This window comes from Vigna unguiculata, chromosome 7 (assembly GCF_037176805.1).
Source record: "Vigna unguiculata cultivar grain cowpea cultivar isolate G323 ecotype 2 chromosome 7, ASM3717680v1, whole genome shotgun sequence".
Classification (NCBI taxonomy): Eukaryota; Viridiplantae; Streptophyta; class Magnoliopsida; order Fabales; family Fabaceae; genus Vigna; species Vigna unguiculata.
This window is the reverse complement of record NC_140798.1, coordinates 43,219,435-43,241,495: the sequence shown is the minus strand read 5'-3', so window position 1 is coordinate 43,241,495 and position 22,061 is coordinate 43,219,435. Positions and strand designations below refer to the sequence as shown.

Genomic DNA, 22,061 nt, shown 5'->3' with positions numbered 1-22,061 from the left:
TTTTACATTTATTTAGTTTTGTGTTGGTAAAGAAAAAAACTATACATATTATCATATGCTATCATAAACAATCTATTTTAATTAAATGAATAATAAATGATAAAAAAATAAATTCTAACACTTCTCTTTCAGACTTCTTTTTTTCAACACTTAACAAATTTAAACTTTTGGAAGTGATTTTGTTGTTACAGAAGTTGATTGATATTTAAAACTACGGTGTCTTCAGTCTATTTTTTCTTTTTTATTTCTCTACTTCCTTGATTACATAATATTTAACCTTGATATGTTTTGTTCTTCTATTTTAAACAGGATATCATTTTTTTTAATATCCCTCGAATCCTGAGCACTTGAGTCCTCATCTTACGTGAAGATGAGAGAGTACTTTATAAATATTTGTTTTAGAGGTTTCTTGGGTGATTTTATTGACTCTTTGGTTTCCCTTTTTTTTCCCTCTCATAAAAAGAAGTAGGATTTTTCAACAATTCTGTTAAAGTAAAAAAATTGTTCTAATAACTTGTATTAGAAAAATAGTATTAAAAGGATGATACAGTTTCAGTGTAACCAACCAACACGTTAAAACAACAAAGATATATTGAAACTACTGTCACTATTTTTACCTTAAAACTTTAAAAATAATATTTTTTGAGTTAAGTTTTTTATATTTTATTTAATCTTTAATTGGGGAGAAGAAACAGTAGTCTTATCCTAACCTTATGGAGACATAAGTTGGAATAGAAAAAAAGAAAGTGCAGAAGTGCATATAAGCCTGGTTTAAAGCCCACCGATAAATGAGCACATCGTGGAAAACCTTAATGGACCAGGGAAATAGCAGTGCACGTTTCATTTTGTCGGTGTCAAAATCTAATAGTGAATAGGTTGTTGAGTCATTTTTATGTAATTTATGTCAGAGACAACTCAGTCTTTATCAACAACAATTTCGAGCTATTCTCTGCCACGAATTGCAGATAGCTTGGTGCTGCAATATCATCTCTTTTACTTTCCATCCTTAAAAACACTTCGCAATTGGAAGTGCCAATTTCTAAAGATGAAGATAATTTCCAATTTCCAAATCAAATAACCATACCCCGCTTTCTGTACAGTAAAAACTGGACATGTCAATTATTCAAAACTCGTTGTTCCTTTGGTATGTTAGTAGTTACCTCTCTTCATCTAAAGTTCAAAACTTATCTCCTGTAATTTACTGCATTTTAATTGCCATGAATTATTCAAACAAATATATAAAGATCTGTTTGTTTTCGAGAAGTATTGTCAATGGAAATAAAGAAAAGAAAATGAGTATTCTCCCACCTTCTATCCAATGATTTATAAAGAAATAAGAAGATTAATTTGTAGAAGAATGGTTTTCAACTCACTCTCAACTATGTGAAAAAAAGAGAGACAAAAACAACGTGAAAAAAAAAAGGGGTTAAATACTTTTTTGTCCCTAAACTTTTAAGTTAATTTTGCAATTAGTCCATTTCATTTTGAAACTTTGAATCAATTTAGTCTTTCATCTTTCGAAATACGTGGATTTAGTCCTCTTAATCAAATTATGTTAAGTTTATTTGACATTTCAAACGCGTTTTATAATAGTATTTGACTTCACATTGAAACAAAAAATGTGTCAAACATATAAGCAACTCAGATACAATTCTAAAATGCGTACCAAACATCAAACAAACCTATCAAAATTTGATTAAAAGTGATTAAATCCACGTATTTTGAAAGATAAATAACTAAATTAGTCTAAAGTTTTGAAATAAACTAATTCCAAAATTTACTAGAAAGTTAGAGGACCAAAAACATATCTAACAAAAAAAATAAAATTATCAGTTTATCTTATTAGAGTCCATTTATTTAAACTAACATAATCTATTTTAGGTATAAATATCGGGAAAAAAAATATTTGACAACATTTTACGATTATTTAATAATTATAAAAATAAAATAATATTAATAAAAATTAACTTTCATATTTTGAAAATAAAAAATAATATTATTCAATTTAATTAATGATATAAAGTTCAAATTCTAGACATGTTATTACATTATTATTTTTAATTTTTAACAATAGTATTAGTAAAGGGTGGATATAGTTTTGTAGCATTTATTACATATGACAATAAAGTGGAGTGACACAAGTTTGACTATATTTTTTAACTCTTAAGTAAAATTCATTTTTATTATTATATCTATTGGCTATAAAACTTATGTGACATTCTATTCTCATTCTCAAATGGATGTAATATCAATATATATATATATATTGAAGTCTTTACTTATCTAAATATTAATTAAATACATTTTTTACAAAAATAAAAAATTATAAAAAAATGATATTACCACATATTTAATGTCAAATGATACATATTTTCTTTTTTACAATGTCAAATCTTATGAAAAAATTATAATTATATTCATATCAAATAACAATTGAAAATAAAAATTGAATAGCCACTACGAGATTTATAACCTTTAGTAATGTTTATTTGATTACATTTACTAAAAATGTTACTGATTATAAATTTTATGATCTACAGTAACATTTTTAATGTTACTATATCGCATTTAATTGTAATCGTTTTAAAAAAATGTTAGGCACGGAGATAAGATAAAAATGAATTAAAAAATAAAATATGTATTTTTTTCATTATTTTTTCTTTGAAAAGGAGAGATGCGATTTTTTTTTTTCTTTTGAAGCGTCATTTTTCTATTATAAATTCTTTTCAAGACCTAGCAATTTCTCTTCTTCCTTGAGATCTCGTAGCCATTTACATTCTTCTTTGATATCTCGTAGCCATTTTCTTTATCACTTTGACTAATTAACCTGTAATCTCATGTAAGCTCCTTAACAGCAGTTACATCCAAGCGTGTGTCCTAACTTTTGTTTTTTGAAGACAAGATTGTCAAGGTGGAGGTTTTTGAACATAGCTGAAGCATTAGTTTTGGACACCAAGTTACAATGGTGGTCGCATGACCCTTGCAATTTGTTGCAACTAAGAAAATTGTTTCACGAACGCTCCTTTGTGAAACCTTTGTTGTTTCTTTCTTAAATTTTGGCTTTATCATTTTTGAATTTATGAGATTCACTATAGGGATTGCATCAACCATCCCGTTTTGATTTTGGAAGTTGTTTGTTGTTTAATGTACACAAATGACGGTTGTAAAGAAGAAAAGAGAGGGAATCACACTTCTCCTTTTCAAAGAAAAAATGAAAAAAATTAAATGCAATATATTAACATTTTTTTTTAAATGTTACTATAGATCATAAAATTTATAAACCGTAACATTTTTAATAAATGTAACCTACTAAACGTTACTAAAGGTCATAAATCCCGTAGTGGTATAAAGGATATTTAAGGTGTTACAATATCAATTTACGAGTTTTATGTATAACTCACAATTTGACCCATGGTTTATGAATCAATCATAATCTACACTTGAATAAGTCATTTTTTAGGAGACTTTAAATTAAGGTGTCAAAAATAAAACTCAAATTTCTAAAACCTTTTTAAAAGTGGAATAGAGTGAGAGTCAAGATGAATTTGACCTGCTTCAAAACTTTATTTAATTCTTAAAAATAATATTTTTTTTATCAAAAATTGAGATGCAAATAATAAATTAAGATCAAAATAAAATGTTCTGGATTAAAATTTAAGACGAAACCAAATTTTGAGATAGATCATCTTTTACCAAAATTAGATGTTAAGTTAAAGGTCGAGACGCACTTACCGACCCGAAAATAAAATTTGAGTTTCCCCCAACTTGCATGTGACAGGAGTGTGAGTTTCCCCAATGAAGTTATAACGCAACTTGAGTCCATAAGAATGTGTGTCCCTTTGAGGTGGTGACAGAGAACCACGTGTTTGATTTGCAAACACCAAAATTGGTCCTCGGAAGAATCTGGATGAAATGAATCCAGTACAATTGGTGTGCAGAAAGAAGATTTACCAATGTGCCACATCACAGAACATGACACTGTCGAGCTCTCCAAGAGCCATACATTTACACAGGTGTCAAGTAATGCACATGTATGGCACATAATTGAAATGATTAGAAAGGGTAAGAGAGTGATGAGAATTGGGGCCCCTAGCTTTTGATATTTACCAATAGGTAACAAACTCACTCACTCTACTCAGCTGTCACACCCAAGTAGTAACCATAACAAACATGGATACGCATTATTTGGGGCTCTTATTATAGCCATAAATTTAGATAAGCATGAGCAGGTAAAGAGGTTTGGTTCATGGCTGGTAGATTACCCGGTGTTGGTTTACTTGCACGGAAGAGAGCAGAGAACAATCACAGACATGAAAATCGACACAACTATTACCTAAAGGAAGAATCACTCCACCCACCTTCGCTTCCTCTCACTGTCTTAGATCAAACTGCTCTCAAGGCCAGGCAGAGGCTTCACCACAAACTTGGACACTTTTTTTCCTCCTACAGGTATATTCCTACACTTTCCCACTTCCTCATCACTAATTAAGGATTCATGTGATTTTATTTGTTAGATTCGATGTGGTTCCTTGCAATCAGACTCTATCTACTTCTAGATTTAACGATTCCTATACATATGCTAATACTACATAAATAGAATAATTATATGCACCCACGTGATGATGTCGTATGAAACTCACTCGGGAGAATCTTAGACCGGTGAGTGAGTAGTTATGGTTAACACATGCATGATATTACAGGTCAGGTGAGAATCCGAGGAAAAAAGGGGGGAAAGTGAGGGAAAGCAGTAACCAGAAGAAGGAGGGAGGATTGGGTCGGAAGTTATTAGAGAATTCATGGTTATTGCGTGGGAACAAGGTTAAGGAAGAGAGAAAAGTGTGTGCTGTTTGCCTTGAAGAGTTGGGGGAAGAGCAACAACATGTTATGAACCTTTCGTGCTCCCACAAGTATCATTCTGCATGTCTTCTTCCATGGCTTGCAGCTCATCCTCACTGTCCTTATTGTCGAACTCCAGTACAACTCTGATTTCATATAATACACCTTCGTTTAAGTGCTCACCACTTCATTTCAGTAACTTTATTACTTTCATTCTGCACATGTTGGCTTATGTGTTCCAGAATTAGTACATGCTCTAATTTTTACTGTCCCAAATAACTAACTACCTGCGCCAACCTTTCTTCTTACATTACTCACAATTTTCTCAAATAAATGTCTTATCGAAACATTATAAATAAATTTTAAGGACTACGGAAATAAATATATGCGCAGGGTAGCTTCACACCGCAAATTTTTTCTTATTACCGTTTAACACTTCAAAATACTATTATTTTATTATAATATTTTATATATATTTATTTTCATAACATTAATAAAATATTTTATTATTAATGTCAAATGGAAGTCAAGATTGAAAACTGTGTCAAAATATTTTTTCCTAAATATATAGAGGGGATTTATAAACATGACATTCTAACGTTGTGTTCAACATAATATATTTCAATTTCAATCCTAATATCTTATTTAAATAAGTTAATTTTTTTTTTAATAATTACTTGTTTTTTAGAAACATTTATTTTTCTTTGACACTTTTTTTACTAAAAAAAAGTAAAAGAAATAATCTGTTTAAATAGAAATTTACGAAACAGCAGTTAAACCAATGGAAAAAATTCTCTTTATTATATATATATATATATATATATATATATATATATATATATATATATATAGATAGATAAACTTATCTGTTTAAAAAGTTGAAAGTAAACCTTTCTATAAAATAAAATTGCCCAGTATTTTCTTTTAGCAAACAATATTAGAATGTAAAAAATATATCTCTTTGAAACCATTTTTCTTCATTAATTAGTAAATACTTTAATATCTGCAAACACGTTTACACTTTTGATTGTTATTTTAAATTTTACATGAATGCTATTTTGGTGTGTGCGAATTTTCTTTTGTTAACTAATATTTAACCGATAGAATTGAAACACTAATTTGGTGAATCTTTCAGTCCTTTATAGGTATACTTTTCACTGCCACTATTATTATTATTTAGATATTAACAAATTTTAATCATTAGTATCTCTTGTACTTTTGTGACATATGTACGTCAAGTTTTTCATTTCAACCATGGAGAACCAAGTTGAAGCTGATGAGATGAAAAGGGTAATTGACAGGTTAATGCGGTAATCATTTCTCTATATTAAAACATACACTAACACGTTTTTTTTTTTTTAAACTATATTAATGAAGAGTTGTTGTTACAATACTAATGTTTCTTATTTTAGAGCCTGTTTTGATAAAGCATTGCTTTTAAATAAATTTTCATGTCAAATAATTTCAATCATTGGTACGTATATTTTATCAAACGTTTTTTTTTTCGTCTTTTTATTTTTAAATTAACGAATTAGTTCTCACACTTAAAAAAATGTGAATTTATTCTTCTCTCAAATTTAAAAGGCAGTAAAAAAAATTCCATTAAATATTAAGTTTAAATATAAAAAAATATATTAAAATAATATATTTTCAAAAGTTTAAGAACTCATTCACGAGTATGAGAATAACAAAAAATTTCAAATATATTTTTTGAGGCAAACATTAAAAGGTAAGAATGTAAACATAACTTTAGTGAATTATTTATGTTCCGATTTCGAGTCAAGTTCGTCGTCCAAAAGTCATTTTTAGGAACAATCATCGTGTTCTTGAAATATTGTCTGTTTTGAAGTGTTTGAGCTCCATCACGATTTTGTCCTTAAAATGTGTCTAGAAAAAATATAGGGAGATCAGATTATTTAAGTTTCGCTTAACCTCGACTCCTAAACGATATGAAACTTATCGAGTATAGAGAAACAATTTAGATTGTTGAGTGATTAAGCCCTACCTTTTGATAAGAAAAGTCGTCATATTTCTTTTTTGCATAAGTGTGATCAGTTTGTGAGGCAAATATCCTTAAATTGTGGTTTGGCAGCTAATCCAATCACCAATTATTATGATTCGGTAAGTAACTTTAGTGCAGCCGCATAGCAACAAAAGAAAGCGTATAATCATCTCCCTCTTTGGAAGATTGGGTATTCAACGTTGACGTGAGTCTCTAATTTGCAAATTTGTATTCATCAACTCTCTGAACAAAATTAATTAGTGAAAGGGAAAGGAGAAAAAATGTTGGCGAGTTGCTGTGGGTGGCTTTCTTGAACAAGGACAAAGGACTTTCTAAATACCAACTACAAAGTTATTTGATTTTGATTAATATAATTTAACTACTAAATACATCACTCTGTAACTGTAATGCGCATTTCAATCACTCAACAACAATATAAACAACCATTAAACTATTAAATTGCTGATAATTTTTTGTTGTCATTATTATCTAATCATACATGCTAACAGATATAATTCGATGCATCTAATTATGACTGCAACCCTCATTAAATTCAACTTTGAGATGCACTTACACAGCATTCAAATTCAAAGGCCAAAATTGATGAGGAATGTACTTCTTTTCCCAGATTGGCCCGCAAATCAATGTTTATTATGAATGCCAGGTTGAAATGACATCTCAACAATGAAACTGGTCATGTCACTTTGTGGAGTAAATTGCCAGGATCGAAACACATACTGTACTAGGAGAATTTATATTTGGAAAAAGAAAATAAAAGATGATAGAATATAATATATTAATTTTTATCTAGTTTTCTTTGTCTTTATTTGTTATCACATTACATCACTTACTTTTCTTTTTGACATATTTTTATTCTGTCAGATAACTAAATATTTAATTTAATTTTTTTCTTTCTTTTCTCACTTCAAAATCAGACATGACATTAGTGCACTAAATACCCTCGAAGACTATTGACTTTGTTTGCATATGACTAGGTTCAAACAGTTTACGATTAGATACATCATGTATCCAAGTGTTAGATTGCTACGTTGTTCGTGCTATTTTGACCCTCTCTCTTCGTGATAAGAATTTTGGGAAAATTAAGCGACAAAAAATTAGTTAGAGAGACGAAGACCTTATAAATTCTTCAGAACGTGGGCACCGGTCCAAGATGAATATTATAATGCCAGGGTCACCACTTGCGCAGCTTATTTTGCAGATCACAGATATAGTAAAAAAAAACTGATACCAATTCTTAAGAATCTTGAGCAAACAGTCACAGAAAATAGCTATTGTAGTTAGAGAGAGAAAACAAGTTCTTATGAAATTGGATCGTAACACTCTTTCTTCTTGTTATACATAGTTAAAGATGGGATTCCCAAGTGTCATTCTTTTTCTTCTTCTGCAAACTCTTTCGGCGGCCACAAGTGATCTCCTATCTCCTCTGATCTCTCCATTATATGGTTTGTGAACGTGACTCTTTTTTCTTTTTTTCTTTTTTTTCTTGATTGGATTGGATTTCTTTATTGGGATTCTGGACTTGTTGCTTTTGATTCAATGGAATGAAGTTTCATGGCTTTAATTCTTATGGGTCTTCTCAAGTTCCCTTCTTTTTTATTTAATCGATTTGAATTCGACTTCGCAAATTGGTTTTGACTTCCTGTTCTGTTTGCAATGTGACGTAAGTTCAGAGGATGTGTGCAGAGAAGTGGAATGTGGAAAGGGAACTTGCAAGCGTTCTGAGAATGACACTATGTTGTTTGAATGCGATTGCGATCCAGGTTGGGGGCAAAGTCTTTCTTCTCCTCATGAGGGCTTAAAGTTTCTTCCTTGCATATTTCCTAATTGTAAGAACTCCCTCCTCCAAATACAAGTTATGTAGTCGCTACTGTTTTCTTATGGGTTGTTCTCTGCTTGATTTAATCTTAAACAATGCATTTTAATAGGACGCTTGCTTTTAGAACTATACTAACACAATCGAGACATGAGATCTTAGGAAGCGTGAATGGTTATGTTGTTCGTTTGTTTTTTGTTTGGTGAAACTATTTGCTACGCTACTATATGGAGGAATCACACAGTATTATGGTATGGCACTCAAGCATTGCTTAAATTTAAAGATAATAAATCTGAATTAGTAACACAGTGTAGTTTCTAAGTAATGTCGTAATATGGTGTACTGCTACTATTAAGTTGTGATATGTTCAACATTTCATTTGCATTAAGAATTTGCTCAAAACTTGCCATGTTATGCTTTTGGCCGATTGTTTTCAACTGTTAATATTCATCGATAAAAGAAAAGCACGGTGCTGATACTGCACCTTTATGAAACAAGTTAATGAAAACATCCAAATGGATTAAGAAATGAATTGTGATTGTTTAGAACAGTTCACAGCTTTTACCAGACGCTGAAAGATTTGCGTGATCCTCGATGTAGGTACTATGAATTACTCTTGCTCCAATGCCCCTGCTCCCGATCCACAGAAAGAAAGAAAAGCTAATGAATCAATATTTAATGGTAATGGACTTATATAATCACTGGCAGCAAACGTTTCAGCTTTTTTTTTTCTTGCAAAGATGTTGTAACATTTTGGTCGTATGTTTATGTAGCTTGCCATTGGGTTGATTGTGGAGGTGGGTCGTGCAACAGAACCTCCTTCTTCTCTTATAGTTGCATATGTGATGCTGGTTATTACAATATTCTCAATATCACTGCCTTACCTTGCTTCAAAGAATGTAAGAAAATAAAACCTCAGTCAGAGTTAAATCAGTTTGTTTGGAGGAAGTCCTATGTTTAATCCGCTTTAGAGAGAAAAACCTTATTTACTGTAATTTCATTGTTCCCAGAATTCTCCAAAAAATTTTGAGATTAAATTAAATTTGTCTTCAAGGTGCTTTCGGTTTGAGTTGCTCCAACCTTGGAATATCATTGATGAACTCATCCAAGGCTCCACCACCATCACCACCACCACCAACATTGAATGGCAACGGTAAGAATGTGTGTAAAGTCACAACTATATGCATGATTAGGTCTGCATTTGGGTTTTGCTTTTCTTTTCACTCACCCAAAAACCAAACAAATAGAAATTAGATGACTTTTCTCGAAAGGATGGTTCATGATTATACATACTTAGGTGCATCAGTTTTAGACAGTCAGAAAATCAGAGTATGTAACTCTTTTGGTATAAATATGGTCCAATTGTTATTACAGAACCAACCAACTCATTTTGTCTCGTCGCGACACATTATTTCTAAGTTATCTCTGATCATTAAGCACCATGAGTAGTTATTTACTATACATTGTCTATACGTTCTATACATTTTATGACGCCTAAAATTTTTCTTGAACCTTATCCTTGTTATTCTTCTTCTTTTTGGTTTATTCTCAGATAGCTTAATTCTACGAGGAAGCTCCTCCCTTTGGCTACTCGTGCTGGTTCTTGCAATATCTCATCATATATGCCTTTTTAGTGAGAAATGGGTGTTCCTAGTCATATAAATATAGGGCAGCAGCATAGAGTTCCATCGCGTTACAGTTGAACGTTATTTCGGAAAGAAGATAGATTATGAGTTCAGACCTGCAACTTTTTTCTTGTCTTGTATTTCATTGCCTCTGTACAAACTATAGAAGAAATATACTTGTAGCGATGCTTCTTTTCTTTGTAGAGTAAATCACACCAGCACTGCATATGGTTCTTAAGATTACTTGTGTAAGAGTTTTATAATTTTTAGCAACTTCTCGTATGTAAGGTGTGACATTTTTGAACAATTAAAAAGATGATGTAATTATAAGAAGTGTTAGTAAGATTCAGAAAAACAATTAGTAAATCTCAAAGAATTTAAGTGTAGAGTTAGTGTAACTTTACAAATTAATTGAATAATTCAAATAAATAGAGCGTTGCTTGTTTATTGTATAAAATAGAGCACAAACATAAAGGATATTAAAATTAACCTTTACAGTTTTTCCAAATTATACTAGAATTAAAACTCAAAGACACAACACAATATCATTAACAGAATATAAATAAATTAGATTAAACTGAAAATTTGCTCGCATAACAAAGAATTACCAAATAAAAGTATATAAGAAGAAAGATTCAACAATGAGTAATAAAGGATCAGAAAGATTAACTACACCACAGCCTCCTGCCAACATCACGATTACCCAAAGTCTCCACATCTGCTCACACCAAAATATTGGTGATCATCGCAAAAAGAAGACCAAACACAAACACATAGAGAAAGGGTAAGTTAGAGATAAAAAATAATTTTCACCATATATGTATACAAGCATATTTTTAAACAGGCATTTTAGTAAGCACTCAAAGCATGTGAAGACAAACAATGCAAGATCCTCAACTCGATTATCCGAATTATACGCTTGATATGAAAGAAGTATACACCTGTACTGGTTTCTAAATTCTGCAGAGTCTAGACACAAGGGATTCTCACCCAACCACACCCCAAGATTAATCTCATGATCATCTAAGGTCATTATCCTGCCAAATACTAAGATCTCATTCTACTATCACCACATAAATGATTCTAATCATTTTTTTTTATTTGAGATCTAATAGTGCTTAAAGGGACCTCACTATGGGAAAATTAAAGAAAGGGGTCAAAAAGTATTTGTTTTTACCCTTTATGGAGAGCCAAAAGATAAAAAGCAGACGTGCAGGAAAAGTTTGGCAGATTCCACAATAAAATATTTGGGCAAAGTGTGGCTTGCATGACCTTGACCTGAGTGCTATACTGTATAAATGTTGAGCGTGCCTCACATGACCCAATTTCTTAACGCTGCTCAGTTTAGTATTCTGTTAAATGTGCTCATCATAAGATTTACGCACATGTAATGTAACTGATACAAACTTACATACATATTATATAAATACAACAATACATGAAACTTAATCCCTTTATTGTTCAGCATAACACTTTTGCTGCGTTTTAAATTTATAAGGTCTGAATTTGTATCTGCACTGGTGTTACTCATGTAGTATGTGAAACCTTAAATTTGATCGGTGTATATTGGGAACTGTTAAAGCCATTTAAGCCAATTAATTGTTATCGTCCATTCAGAACCTCACTGGTAAGCAAGTGAAAAAAACTTTGATTTTTGGACAAGTCATGATTTGAGCTTAAGTAGAGGAGGTTATTGCAGCATGTGGTGTTGGAGTGGTCCATGAGAAAAGGTAACTGCAGTAAATGAGGAGCAATAAACATTGTCAAAGGATTGTGCCAAATGTAGTACATGACTAATAAATGGCGTATGGTACAAGTTTGTATTTCGAGACAGTGGTATGGGTGAGAAATTGGTTAATGGGGTCTATTATTTTTTCTTAGTCACACAAATGGTGACACATGAAGCAAGTGGAATTGATTCTTTCACCTTGTGGCCCAACGCATGGGGTGTCATTGCAATCAACTACTCAATCTGCTTCCTGGTATTCATACTGTTCACAATGATAAACATGAACTTGCTTCATATCTTTTCGACAGCTAAGCAAACAACACATTTTTTTTTTAGTTTCAATCATAACAAAACTATCGACCCTTTTGAGTTCATACATTTTAATGTGTGGGGTGCTTATCATTTATGTTCTTATCGTGGTGCTTTCTATCTATTATTTGATATATTTTTGTTAGCTGAAATAGTTAGAGAAAATGGTACCGAGTTTAAAAGGTTTCAAGCAATCACTATATTGAAAATGGAACAATTCATCTTATTGGTTTATACATTTCTTGCAAGCAAATTTGGTCATCAAATTTCTAGGGTGAGTGTGGCGATGGCACCTACCATTCTTGTATTTGAACTTTAGGTTGCCTAAGCTATACACAGAATCGCCCTAGACAAAAGGATAACTTTGATGAACAGTCAGTGTCTGCATTTGTAGGGTATCCCTACAGAGGATTGTCGTCTCTATTACTTTGAAAACTGTGTATATTTTAACTCTCAATATATTATTTTATGCGAACATGAATTTTCCTGTAATATAGATCCTCCTATTATGCATGATGACTCATCAGGCATTTTTGTGAACGAATACAATATGGGATATTGAAGAATTGTATGGACATGATGAGAAAGAAATTTGTGACACAGAACAATTCGGGCATGGTCGTAGGGCAGACTAAAGCACTATATATGACACACTATGTGTTGCACTAATTAATGACCTTCATTCATCATCATCTATGTCTTCAGCAATTTGTCATTTGCACACTATGTAACTTGCAAATTTTTTGTAAGATGTAAATAGTTTCTTGGAATTATCAGAACTAGCGCTTGATATGTCATATTTAGTAACATAAAAACATATTACTAAATCACGAAAAAATGTTATTAACATGGTTCAGTGATATTTTAGTAAATGTTAGGTATTTTCTATATTATTAATGACTTTTAATAACGTTGTTTTCTTGTTAATAGTTACATTTACAAAAATGTTGCTAAGAGTTTTTAGTGAAAATTTTATAAGATAAGATTTTCAAAGTGGTATTATTTTTTTTTTAGTTTTCAATAAAAAAGTAATGTTACTAAAATATAAATATAACTTTTTAGTAACATATTTTAATAGAAAGGTAATTTTGTAAGAATATTACTAAAAAATATCAGTAATATTTTTTCATAAAAGTGAAGTATAATTAAAATGTTACTAAAAACCTTCACTAATTTATTTTAATAGAGAAAATTTTATAAAAAATGTATTTCTTATTAGTTTTGTTAGTCGAGGAGGTGAACTCACAATCTCTCACACCTTCCCTTCTAAATGATCCTACCAAACCAATCTTATTTCTCTAAATTATTAGCATCAAACTACTTTTATTTCTCCAAATGGTTAGCAGGATGAATCCACCAAACTAATCTTATTTATCCAAATTGTTAGCAGGAGGAATCAAATTCACGACTTTGTCCTCTATTCCCTTCCTTCTAAAGACTAGGCCACCTTATCACTCTTTTTAAAAAAATGTTATTAATACAAATGTTTTATAACATTAATAAGTTTTACTAATTTTTTATTTGAAAACAAAATAAAATGTCATTTTCAATAAATTTAAGACAAAGGTGTACAGTATAACATAAATTAATATAGTGAAAGAAATCATGGCATATAACATTTATTTTAAAAAACGTTATTTATGGTTACACTTTCAATAGATCTAACTAAGAAAAGGTTGCTAAACGTATTTGATTTTGGTAAACATTACTAAATGTATCAATTGGAGTAGTGTAGACATGCAACGGTTCCCTTCATAGAAGCCATGAAACAAGATCCTGCATGCCACAATGCCATGAAACAAAACATATACGCTCTACAGAACTTAAGACATTATAAACATCATTCGATTGGAAGAAAGTCGTAAGATGCAAGCGAGTGAAAAACTAATATTACAACGAGATAAGCTATTAAGTGCAAATGAATAGTTAGTTACCCACTTGGGCAGAAGATGGGCTAGTGGATTGAAATTTAATGGGTGGTGGCACAGGCCCATCTAACTTATTTACGGTAATTACAGTGAGGATGTGAAGCTGCACCTACTGATAAAATAAGATGGGCCAGAGGTACATAAAAGGGCCCATAGAAAAAATTTGGGCCATAGACAATATAAGAAATGGTTAATTTTTGGAAGAAAAAACAAAACAGGTGTCACATCTTGAATTGAAGTTGAAATAGGTGATGGCACAGGCTGGTTGTTTGGAATTATTAGAGGAATTAATGTGTTTGGTGGGTTGTGTGTTGTGTTGTGAATGATCTTGAAATTGAGATCACAGAATCCTCACCTCCCTGTCTCTGTCCATGTCCCATCTCCGCCCCCTTCTTCTCTTCTGTTCTTGGATAATCATGAAACCCTAAACTAATATTTTTAAAAAGATTAATAAAGTTAAATAAAGAAGATGGATTGCATTGCAGGGTTTCCAGTCCTTTTCTATGAACGCATTGATTTCAATCAATCTATCAGGAAGCTGCTGCTGCTGCTGCTGCTACATTTACTTGGAAAAGCCATCTCCATCACCAGGTAGCTGATAAAGCTAACCTAAGCTAAAAACAAGAGAGTTATTTGTGTCCCATCTGTAATCTGGAAGAAAATCTAAAGTGGGAACTGCCAACACCCTTCACCGCCACTACTCAACGTACGGCGCTTCCTTTCTCGGCGGCAAATACGTCCCAAATTTCTTACCATTATTATTACTGGATTGCGTTCTAGGCACAAACAAACATCACTGAGTTAGACCCTCTACCCTCTACCTATTTCAATTTTCTTTCATACTTCTCTTTACGTCCATTTCACTTCCCACATTTATCCTTATCAGCCCTAAACTTGTGGGGCCTGCTATTTACTGTTCTCTATTTCACTTCCCACATTTCATCTTCCAATCTCCTGTCTCAATTATTGTTTTCTCTGTATTTCAGATTTTTTTGTTTCTTTCCATTCTTCTTAGATGACCAAGTTCAAATTCTGTATAATCAATTTAAATTTTCATTCAATAAATTCTGTTTATCAATTTAAATTTTCATTCATATAATCAATTTTTATATTAATTCTAAATATGAAACTAAACATTGACGAATGATCCGATTGTCATGACAACGAAGTCAAATAATAAATTTAATAACCATCAAATTTTATGATATTATATTAAAAATGAGATTTTAAATAAAATTTAATTCTACAAAACTAAGAAAATTTATACTCACTTTTATACAATTTGAAATGGTCATTATCGTATCAGAACTTTCAACAAAAATATTTTATATAACTTAAATTCAATAACTAAAAGTAGCCTCGTGGATATAACTATGAGTTTGATGTATGTTTTATTTTTATATTTTAGTAGTGGTTTTTTATTTATATTTGTTTTAAGCTACACCCACTCATTTTGACACTTTGGTTTAATAGAGTTCACTGGACTTTTTTCAGTTTTCTGTATTTATTATAAAAAAATAGATAAGTTAAATAGAAAAAATAGAAGTCTACTAAAGAAAAAGAAAGGGTTGATATGATGTAAGGAAAGGGAGATAACTTATTGCCTGTAATGGAAGAATAAAGGTGTCTAAAAAAAACTAAACACTGATTATTGCTATTATCTACCGTTATAGCTCCTAGCAAAATAATATTTCATTTTTATTTAAATTTATTTGTACGAGTCTGATCATACTAATTAGGGTTTACCATTGTTTTCTTCTCAACATTTTTAAGAGTTTGGTCCCTTTATTAACTAAATTGAAATATGAACCGATTTTAGTTTTGAAACTTTGCTTTTTTACAAAAAGAAAAGTGATAATAACGATAGTAAACCTATTAAGATAATTAGAATATAGTGAAGCCAATTTTTACTGGTATGATCTAATGGACAGAAATTGTGGATTGGCCCAAACTCTTTTTTTTTTTTAAGTGATACCACAAACACATTTTACTATAAAGTAGAAACCCTCCCGGAATAGCAAACTTACTTATCTAATGTTATAATGCCACCCCAAAATGTGCTATCTTGAATCCCATAACGGTACTATTTGTGTTTTGACGTTTGGTTGTGCAAGGTTTCTATTTTGAGATACGATAGGATATCCCAATCTGATAATAAGGTCGTGCTTCATTGCTTCACCAAGCAAAAGAAAACACTACACACACGGGTGGTATAGGCCCACTTCATTATATAATGCAATAGATAAACAGGGATTATTCATTATGTGCACATACTTTTGATTGAAGACTAATCCTAGGTTACCCTAGAATGTGCCACAATTATTATATCTCATCCGCATTATCAAACACTTTTATTGCCTACATCGATTCTTTCGCTACACTCGTGGATGTAAGGGTGTCATCAACTATCTATCCAATGTAGAATTTTTCTAAATATAACAATAAATAATCTTAATTTTTTTAGATATTGTCTGGAACACAAACAACTTGTTCTGATGTCTTCATCGTCGATTTTTTTGAAGATTAGTTGAGGTAATGTAAAGTTTCAATTTAGTTGTTGTGACAGTCTTGATCAACATATCAATTATATTCTTATATGGAGATCTTGAAGAAAAAATCTTTATGAAACAACCAAAAGATTTTGAAATACAAGGCAAAGAGAATCTTGTATGCAAATTTCATAAAAGTTTGTATGAATTGAAACAAGCATTGAGACAATGGTACGAGAAGTTTAATTGGTTTATGAGAAACACAAAATTCCACATATGTAAAGAAAATCACAGAAATAAAAATACTTCCTAATATAATACGTAAACATATCCATTGTACGCAGAACTAAATTGAAATTTTGTGTTTATTTTTATCTCTTTATTTTTTCTTTATCGTCTTGTTCTAACGATTGCCGGTGTTAGTCTCATCGTTTCCCACCTTTAAATACATGTGTTGGAGGAAATAAGTTTGCTATAAGAAGTGCATGATCTTCACTGTAGCTTTGACCATTAGGTGTGTGAGTCGGAAAGGTACAGAAGATGGATACAAGAATTTTGGAAGCTTTTCCTGTATTGTGGAAAAAAAAGGTGTATATTACAGTGTCGGCTTTTGGAATTAATGGATAAATAAAGCAATTTGCAACCTATACCAACAACTCACTGCATAAATCACCCTTTGTGATTAATTGTTGGGGGTCAGAAGAATCGCAGTATCTATCTAACTATCTATCCCGTAGTTGAATTTCTTTTTGGCTGATAATAATTGCAGGGTGGCTTTCAATCTTGTTCTAAATTCTTGCTCAGTTGATGCAGTTCTGTCCCATCTCATTATGTCCCTTCATGTCCTTCATTTTTCGCACCAATGCAATATATAAATTCATTGCGCCACTCACCCACCCACCAGAACAAACCTATTTATTTCCATGGAAAAAGATAATAATCAAACGCAAATGCCACTTCGGTTTGTGGATGAGACTGTTTTCCAAACAAAACTTTACATTTCAAGTCAAAAAGGTGTTTCTATTTTTCACAACAAAACATTATGTCATTACAAGAATTGGCTACAAGATCGACGTATAACAAAATCTGTGACCAAGCAAGAAGAGTTAAATGAAGACAAAAATTAGGATTATATTCATTAATTGATTCAACTGTATGAACTAAGGTCGTTTCCCGACTCGACCACATAATAATGCAACGGCATTGAAAAGAAAAAAGTAATGGATATTTTGACACTTTACATTTACATGCACTTATTTAAAGGTATATAAAAATTTTATTCTAAACTTTAAATAAAATTCAAAATTATATAATATGTCTTTGACTCTATTTAAAAAAAAAACTGTAAGAAGTCATTATGTGGAATTTAAGTTAACACTCAAGCAACTTATGTTTAACCCGTTCAACAAACTCTCTACATTCTAAATATTGATGTTTCTAATCAGGAAAGACATAATTATGAAGATTGGGTAAATAATCTTATTGATGATGATAAAGAAGAGAAAGAGAAGGAACAATAAATATAATTATTCTCATTGAGCATTTGAATATTCTGAAATAAATTCACAAGTAAACTGTTATCTAAGTGATATCATAAAATCTACGCACTTAAGACAAATAGTTATTTAGATATCGGTTAAATATGTTTTTGGTCTTTTATTTTTTAGTGTTCTTCGTCTCTAAAGTTTTTAGTAAATTTTGAAATTAGTCCATATTCGAAACTTTATACCAATTTAGTCTTTCATCTTTATAAATGTGTGAATTAATCATTCTTAACAAATTTTGTTAAATTTATTTGACATTTTAAACGCATTTTATTATATTATTTGAATTAACAATGAAACAAAAATGTGTCAAACAGTATAAACAATTCAAATACTATCATGAAATACGCTTGAAATGTCAGATAAACTTAACATAATTTGGTTAAAAGAACTAAATTCACGTATTTTTTAAAATAAAAAACTAAATTAATCAAAAAATTAAAAAATAACTAATTTTAAATTATACTAAAATTTAAGAAATAAAAATATATTTAACCCTTTAAATAAAACGATATATTATTTAATAAATTTTGTTTAGGTTTATCTGAAAATACCGAAAAAAAAAATGATTACCTTGAGGAAAGGAAAAGGTCCCAGTGATGTGGGACTATAGCATTTAATGAGTGAGTTTAATCTGTTTGTCACATAACAGCATAGCACAACCTCTGACTCACTGTTGTTGGAGTAGCCACTGCGAATTTATTGGCTCACTCCATTTTGTTGCAAATTTCTGTAGTTGCCTTAGCTATTTATATATGTTCATTCCTATTCCAGCCCCTCCCTCAATTATGGTACTTTCATTTTCATCTTCAAAGACCAGCACAACCTCTCAACTCTTGTACTGTGTCAGTCACTCAATGCATGCATACACAATTCCTGGGTGCAAACTTTAACCATCAATCAATGCATCACTAATAACTCATTTTCTGCTACTAATATGTATCTGGTTACTCATCAATACTCACTACGTACGATAAGATCAACACAACAGAAGAATAAAAGCAACTTTATGGGTCCATTGGCATTAATATTATCACGGGTTAAATGAATTCATTCACTTGTTGGTGCGAGGAATTTGGTACAGTGATGACTGATAAGTAACAGATTCGATGAAGGATAGCAATGAACGTGAACCAAAAATATCTCTGTCTATCAAATTCATAATATATATTTCCCCAATACCATTTATTTCCTTTCCAAAAACAAAGAAAGGATCAAAAGTTTTAAAATTTCTCACTTTTTAATTTTCCAAATATCCCATAAAATGTCCACACATGCACTTAAAGAGAATTTGTACCAGAGAATTTGTACCACCGAAACACCCTACTTTGATCGCTGTACCAACACTTTTGCCACTTCGGTTTATGCTTTTTATCACTAACTTCCCTTCAGAACATTTGGGGCAATTTTGGTGACATTGTGTTGGTTCAACCCCTTATTTTCAACCACAAAATCCCATGACCCGATGCAAAATATTATTATGACACTTACCAATAACTCACACTACATAAATGCATCATATCGGTTCCCAAATAACAACCATATATTAAGTGGCTGCTACCCGCGTGCACAGTGAAAGGGGATCACAATCACATGCTCTTCTTTACTTGCTTTCATTTTCTTTCTCTACAATTATACGACACTGTAACGATTTCATTTAAAACAGTTGAAGTTGCATCAAATATGTATATATCAAATCAAACCATTTCGTCTTCTTCCGTCTTCTTCCCAACATCATTTATCAACCCAGTACTTGACTGTTGGCAAATCAATGGTAGCACTTGCTATTTTTATATGGTGTAAGTCCCAAAAATGTTGGTGTTATAGTTCCAAGTAAACAAACATTTTACTGTTGTTTTACCATTCACAATAGGTCCTTGAAAGTTGCAGCCCCAGACACTCCTGCTAAATCATGTACAAACATTCCTTCATATTTGTATCACTTTTAAATCTTCATACAACATCTTTTCATTAAATGCACGATCAAAACTGTACAACTAAAATTAAAAAGTTTGAAATATTATACTTAAGTCTGGTCTTTCACCACTATTCCACTTAGTTATTAAATAAAAATAATATTTACTATTTTTATAAATTTTAAAAAAATATGAAAAGAATATAACTAAAAATAAAATTATTTATCTTTAATGAAATAATATCATCCTGGGTCACAATTGTGAGCCAAGGGTATGAGAAAAGAAGAGTGTTGAATCTTTAAGTCTATTTAATACATTTGTCTTTCTAAATAAAGTAAAATGTCCAAATCCTTAGAGATAATAGGTTTCGATTTCATATGTATGTCATGGAGGACAAGTTTTGTATAGTTACATGATTTCTGTATATGCGTTAAGCTGTTTTGAGAATGAAAAAATTACCTATTATGAGAAAATTTATAATATAAATGATCTCTTACGATTACATTAGTTTACTTTTCTTTTTCTATAATGTTGTGATTTGTTTACATGTGGAAGAGTATGCGAAACTTTAGGATTACTAATGGTCTTCACAGAATTAATAGTTGTTGTTTAAATATATAATGTTTGTGCTGTATAAATCTTACAAGTTGAAGTATTAATTATTTAAAAAAATTTGTTTTTGATTTTTCATGATGAATTTATAAATACATTTTATATACTTCTCAATTATATAAATTATACTAAATTGGGATGTTGAAAATTTTATTTATGAAAACTATGTTTAGTTTTTAGATTGGACTATATATATGTTTTGTTTCTATGCTGTATTAGAGAGTGATGTAAAAAGCTATTGTTCATAATAAGAAGTTTTATATTATTTTTATAAAATTAAATTTGTGTTTAAATCGGATGATTGATTTGAGAGAGTAAAAATAAGTGAATTTGAGAATAAAAAGAGAGGAAAGAGAAAATGTTTGAATTAAGAAATAAATATGAGAAAAAATAAGAGAAAAATTTGTGAAATTTTGTAAATTAATTTAAATTGATGAATATGATAAAAAAAATTAAATAATACATGAATTATAAGAATAAATAAATTACCCCTGTAATAAAATTTTTTATTGCTATATATATATATATATTATTTATATTTGTTATTATTATTTATATTAAAAACCAAGTTCTTTTTTTTACTTTCTTTGTATTCGAACACAGAACGGAGAAAGTGTGATGAAAGTGTGATGTGTAATTTTTTTTTCTTGTTTTCTGTTACTTTATAAATCTATCTATCTTTGTAGAATTAATTTATTTTTTCACACTCCAATCAGTGTAAGAGATATATAATTTAGTTTAAAATTGAAATCTAATTTAAAAAAAATAATTTAAATGAGAAACATATTTAATTTTTTTTGAATAAATGGAGACAAGATGATTTTTACAATCTTTAATAAGGAAAATGCATTATCGGAAGATTTATAAGGATTAATTATAAAATAGAGGGACAAGGCATGAGAAGTTTTGAAAAGTGAAGAGAAAGAAAACAGGGAAGTGCAGTGGTGAGTGGTAGTGGGGCAACGGAAAGGTTTTGGGATTCGTAAGAAAGTGAAATGAAAGCAAAGGAAGAAGATGATGACGTAGCCAGGCACGCCAACACGGGCAGTTTTCAGAAGCACTGCTACTTCCTTCCTCAAACAATCACCACATTGTCAATAAAATAAAAAAAATTATAATCTGAAAATAAGAATGAAAGAAAATAATAACATACATTTTAATATATAAATTTAATTTTCCAATTTTAAATAAAATTATATTATTCAAATTTACATTTTTTAATATTTTGTATATTTTT

The 22,061-nt window shown here is 30.4% G+C and overlaps 2 protein-coding genes across 2 annotated transcripts; both read left to right on the top strand.

Moving 5' to 3' along the window:
- The first annotated feature begins 4,129 nt into the window (after positions 1–4,129).
- Positions 4,130–5,119, top strand: LOC114190701 (uncharacterized). The gene is made up of 2 exons (XM_028079681.2): positions 4,130–4,449; positions 4,701–5,119. Exons 1-2 carry the CDS (start codon positions 4,247–4,249, stop codon positions 4,984–4,986), a joined length of 489 nt encoding a protein of 162 aa, XP_027935482.1. The 5' UTR covers positions 4,130–4,246; the 3' UTR covers positions 4,987–5,119.
- A 2,723-nt stretch (positions 5,120–7,842) lies between these two features.
- On the top strand, positions 7,843–10,579 carry LOC114190465 (uncharacterized). The gene is made up of 6 exons (XM_028079360.2): positions 7,843–8,301; positions 8,530–8,685; positions 9,273–9,353; positions 9,446–9,571; positions 9,727–9,825; positions 10,225–10,579. Exons 1-6 carry the CDS (start codon positions 8,208–8,210, stop codon positions 10,332–10,334), a joined length of 666 nt encoding a protein of 221 aa, XP_027935161.1. The 5' UTR covers positions 7,843–8,207; the 3' UTR covers positions 10,335–10,579.
- Positions 10,580–22,061: the final 11,482 nt, after the last annotated feature.